We start from the raw sequence: 5,371 nt of genomic DNA on the forward strand, positions 1-5,371 counted from the left end.
CCCCTTCATCCCCCGTAGGATTGAGGGTCTCAGAAACCAAGTGGCAGTCCCTTTCGGTTTGCACGTTTTATTAAGATAATCAATTTCTTAAGTTATTTGTTAATCAGAAAGCATCCCTGGAGAGAAAACGCACTATCGATGTGGATATATAAAAATATATCAGTCATTTTGCCCTTCGGGACGTAAGCTGAGTCCCACGGAGGGAGCCAGAGTCCCCAGGGCCTTCCCCGCCCCTCGGGGGTGGCAGGAGCTGCCACCCCCCTGCCGGGCACGCAGGTCTGAGAGGGAGGAGGGCTCAGAGGGGCGTCGCCACAGCCCCAGCGGGGCTTCAGGGTGTCCTGTGGGCGGCCCAGCACGTGGGGTGTGTCACTTGGCTGGTCTTCCTCCCCCTTGGCCGGCAGGCAAGGGGGAACCCACAGCACTGGGGGGGGGGGGGTTGACACGTCGTCACTTAGACTCGATCTTGCACAGGCGGCCTCCACGGTGTCTCTGAGCCAACAGCTGAACTCGGACCCCCGAGTCCAGATCGGTCGCACACAGGTGGCAGTGAGGATTGGCTCCGACGTCCTGAAAGCGGTGCGTGGACAGTGTCAGCTGGGGCCACCCGGGGTGAGGTTCTGGATGCCAAGGACCCTGGCACGGTTCTAGCTCAAGGTAGTTCCCAGGAGGCCACCTCCCCTGGCCCCCAACACACCCCAGCCCTGGTATCCGCATCACCTGGGCCGGGCCTCTCGGCTCACGCTGCACACGTACGAAAGGCCCGGTTTGCAAACACTCCGTGCCAGGACCAGGGTGGCTGGATGGCGCCCTCTCCCCTCACACAGCCTCGGCCACCAGCCTGGACACACTGGGGGCCGTGGTGGACACCCCTGGCCGGCCGGGGCTGCTCTCTGCTCCAAGGGCACCCCGAGGACTCGCTCTTCTCTCGCTGCCCTGAGGGGGCCCCGCCAGCCGTGCCCGGGCTGCCTGGAGCTGAGAGTGCTACAACCGGCGCATTCGTGGGTCCTCCAGGCGGAACAAGGGCTCTCACAGCCCAGCTGGGGGGCCGGGCAGGGGGCCCGGGACAGCCTCAGTCCACGCTGCGGCCTCTCCCCCTGCCCAGGCGCCAGGCCCAGCCCATCGCGCCCTCCCGGCCCGTCCGCTGCCCGGGGCCGGCCGCGCTAGGGCCCGGCGGGGCGCGGGAGGCCGGGCCCGGGGTCCTGGCACAGCTGCAGCTGCACGCTGGAGGTGAACGAGCGGCGGGGCCGGCCCAGGCTGCAGTGCAGGGTGGTCCGGAAGGAGCTGCGGGCCTGCTTGGGGAAGATGATGGTGGTGCTGCGGAAGCGCAGGGCGCGCGGCCGCGGCTCCAGGGTCAGCTGGCTGCGGTAGCTGCGCCACGTGCAGTCGGGCGCCGCCACGATCGTCTCGCTGTAGGCCGTGACGGTGGGCACCGGCGCGTAGAAGACCTTGTCCCGGAAGTGCTTCTCGGAGGCGTACTTGACCTCGGAGTTGCAGCTGGGGAGAGGAGGACGGGTGAGCGCAGGCGGGGGCGGCCCTGTCCCCCGCCCGCACCACGGCCCGAGAAAGGCCCTCAGCGGACGCGCCTGGCTCCTCCGCACGGCCAAGAAGGTCGAGCACAGACGCGGAGCCGCCCCAGCAGGAAGGGGACTGACGGGACCGCTCGGTGCAACGCGGGCCCCTGGCTGGGTCTGCATCAGAGGAAAGAAAAAGGCCGTAAGAGGACGTTACGGGGACAACGGATGAAATCCGGATCTGGACTGTGGACGAGACGGAGCCACTGCAGCTCCTGACTCCTGACAGCTGTGCTGCCGTCACGGAAGAGGATGTCCCTGTTCTTAGGACACACACTGAACTATCTGGGGGCTCGGGGGCAGGACGGCGCCAGTCTCCCCTCAAACCGGGCCGAGTGTAAACAGCCGGAGAACCTGTTGTGGGCACCCAAGGGTTGCTGGGACTCTTCTTGCAACTGTTTGGTAAGTCTGAGATTAAATCAAAATAGGTTTCCCAAAAAGCCCCCTTAACACCCCTAGACCAGTGACCGACTGGATCACCCAGGTCCCCCTGCAGGGCTCCGGGAACCCGAACTGGAAGGTCCAGGAGGGGAGACACCCCTGCCTCGTTCCCCACTGTGTCCCCATGGACGACCAATAAACGTGGGACGGGATCAGCAGTCCCAAGGTGCACCACGGCTGGGGCTCCCGAGTGTGGTTTCCGTTTTACAAACTAAAAATGAGGGCTGTTTGGGGGGAAAAAAATAACCCTGGACCCCATGCAGAGCTGGTGGGGACAGCCGGTCTGGCGTGGGGCCGGCCCCATGGATGTGGGGGCAAGACCCCCAGGCCCTACACCCCACCTTCCCCTGCAGGGAGGTTCCCGGTGGGGTCACCTAAGCTGTCCCGAGCACAGGAGGGCACCTACCACCCCGCACAGTGACTTACTGGGGGTGCGCAGGGCCCCAGTTGCAAACGGCACCGCACCTCAGTGTTCCCAAACCACCGAGGGAAAAGGGTCCCGAGGTGCCTGTGGGTTTGGTACGGGCACCTCCCGCCCCAGCAGGAGAAGGGAGAGGGAACAACCGGTTAGATCTATCGTTCTCCAAACCACCTGGGAAATCGGACTTAAAGAGCAGCCAGGTTGTCGGGGGAGAAGGGACGGGGGTCGGGGGTGGAGATGCCAGGCCCTGGGGCCACAGTCTCCTCCGTAAGATCGGTTTCATCTCTGGCTAAGCCACGGCCGCCCCCGCCGAGCCCACTCACCGGATTTCATGCGAGGGTTCTGGGTCCACCTTGATGCTCTCCCCAAAGAACACGGGCAGCATCCGGGCTCTCATCTCGGGCGCCGGCGGCTGTGGGGAGAGCCACAGCCACGGGGTCAGGCAGCCCCTCGGCTACACGACGATGCCGCCACCCCCCAGATCCCAGCTCTCGACCAGGGGACATGGTGATGGCCTCTCACTACACGCCAGGGCCCTGGCGCCCGCCTCAAGCCCTGGGCTCCTTCTTGGGAAGCCCCCGCGGGCTGAAATCCCTTCTCGGCACCGCCCAAGGCTGGGGCAGCCCGCAGAGGGGTAGAGAGACCCTGTGACGTGCCTGCCAGGACAGGGACGCGCCTGCCAGGACAGGGACGCACAGGTGGGCGCTGGCCGGGCCTGTGGAGGGCTTGAGGAAGCCGGTCGGAGTGGCACACGTCCTCAGGAGGGTGGGTGGGGGCCCCTAGTGTTACCTGCCCGGCACCTCCCCGCTCTGGGCACAGCCCTGCACCTTCCCAAGGACAAGGACGGGATTAGACACAGGTGGGTAACTCACTCTGGGCCAGTGAGACCCCTACCCCGGGTTTCTGCCAGAGCTCAGGGAAAGCCCCCCGCAGTGGCAAAGACTCGGGGGGGGGGTGGAAACCCCAGCTGGAAATAAAGCAACACCGAGGGGAGCTGGGGTCAAAGTCAGCGAAAGGTCAAGTCTTGCCAACATTACTCGAGTGCCCGGATCACGTCATGCCTGAAGCTGTTGCTGCTCAGCTGTGAGCACCAGCAAATCCGGCTTGTGGCTTGAAACAATTTGAGCCACCTCCTGGCACCCGCAACCGGAAGATTCCTGGCAGGGCAGGAAGGGAGAAAACTGGGGCAAAGATGCCACCCACGGCCCTTTCAGGTAGACACAAAGCACCCTCCCAAATCCATCTCCAGCTCCACGCTGGGAAGTTCTTTCTCTGGTCTGTCTTAAAGTCTGTCCCCAAATTTCTATTCCCAACAGAAACAAAGACCACCAGGGCCCCTGCCCCAGTTCCACGCACGGGGAGGGGCCTAAGGATGCCCACCCCCCCTGCCATTTCCACCCCAAACTGATCTGAAAACACAGACCTGGGGCCCCTCCCTCAAGCCAACACAGGGACACTTCTGCCTCCCCCTCCCCACCTTCCCTCCCAATCGCTCTCCGTCTCGACCCCTCCCCGCCCCCACCACCCAGGACAACCCCACTGCGAGAGAGCGGTTCAGCAACACTAAGCCCAGGGACGGCCCGCAGAGACCTCACCCGGGACAGGACCGGGAGGCTCGTGGTGTCCTCCAGGGCCCCCACCCTGCGAGTCACCCCCTTCTCCCCGTCAGACACAGCCTGAGCCCGGCTCTGAGCCAGGACTCGAGCTAGGGGTCCTCACACTGACCCCCTGTCAGCCAGGCCCAGCTCTGCCTTCCATGCGCATTGGGGATCCACTCTGCCCGGCCCTGTGTGGGCTGGGGACACACGGCTTGCCTACCTGTGACACTCGTCACCTCTGAGCTGAGGACATCATCACCCGTGTGGGATCCTTCAGATCCCCCTCGTGCTCTGGGCCAACACTTGCAATGTGGCTTCTCCACCAGCCTCAGACCCTCGGTGCCTCCAAAGGGCAGAACATGGGACATCACGGCCAACCCAGGGTGAAAACGTGCAGTGGCAGCTGGAGGGAGCCCCTGCTGTTCACGGCCATCGGGATGGGGATGTTTGTCCTGCGGCAGCAGCTGGGGGCTGACTGGCTGGCCCGTGCTAGGACGGCAGGTGTCCCGGCCAGGCCACACCCCACCGGCCTCCGCTGCAGCCGCAGGTGCCCGGCCGAGGTTCAGCGAGCTCGGGGACCCGCCCCGAGTCCACGCAGCTCATTTACTGAGCACCGACCGCGGGGCCGGCCTGAGCTCTGTGCTGTGGTTGCCACGGCGAACAGAGCAGAGGGTCCCCGAGCTCGCTGCCAGGAACCCCCTGCCCTCGTGTTCCCAGCTGTGGGGGGCTGTGCCCGTCCGCGCAATGAGAGCTCGAGAGGGGTCCGACCACCAGGTGATCAAGGGGGGCTCCCAGAGACGTGAGCTGAAGGGCACAGGGGTAACCGCGGCCACACTGCCCCCAGGACCCCGCACACCCCGGCCCTGGGCACGTGCACCACGCCCAGGACCCTGTTCGGAGGCTGAGACGGAGCCGCCAGCCGCCCGGGGCTCTGCACAGACGAGAACCGAGCAAAGTGGACACCGGACCCCTCACGCCCATCCGTGCACCTGCAGCTCCGCCCCGCGCAGGGCGGGTCCAGAACACGCCCCGTCACAGAAAGTTCCACCGCGGGCGCTGCCGCGAGGGGGACGCATCCTGCTTTCCCACACACCATCAGCTTCTGCTGCTTCAAACCACCCGGGCCGCGGAGCTTTGTTAGGGCAGCTCTAGGAAGACAACACAAAATGGCCAGAATCCACGCGTCACGTCCGGCGATGGCACCAGGCGCCCCTCACACCAGCCTCACCGCCGCCCGGGGCAGGTGGCAGCACCTCCATGTCACAGATGGTGACGCTGGGGCCAGGGGTGGCTGAGGGACTCGCCCACGGCTGGAACTGCCACAAGGGGCTCCCGCGCCC

At 65.4% G+C, this 5,371-nt stretch overlaps 1 protein-coding gene across 1 annotated transcript; it reads right to left on the reverse strand.

The window, feature by feature from the left end:
• Positions 1 to 240: 240 nt before the first annotated feature.
• Positions 241 to 2,839, reverse strand: RFLNA (refilin A). The gene is made up of 2 exons (XM_069497222.1): positions 2,757 to 2,839; positions 241 to 1,494 (listed from the first exon to the last, which is right to left on the reverse strand). Exons 1-2 carry the CDS (start codon positions 2,828 to 2,830, stop codon positions 1,161 to 1,163), a joined length of 408 nt encoding a protein of 135 aa, XP_069353323.1. The 5' UTR covers positions 2,831 to 2,839; the 3' UTR covers positions 241 to 1,160.
• Between the last annotated feature and the right edge of the window lie 2,532 nt (positions 2,840 to 5,371).

Source organism: Eulemur rufifrons, chromosome 21 (assembly GCF_041146395.1).
Source record: "Eulemur rufifrons isolate Redbay chromosome 21, OSU_ERuf_1, whole genome shotgun sequence".
In the NCBI taxonomy this organism is placed as follows: Eukaryota; Metazoa; Chordata; class Mammalia; order Primates; family Lemuridae; genus Eulemur; species Eulemur rufifrons.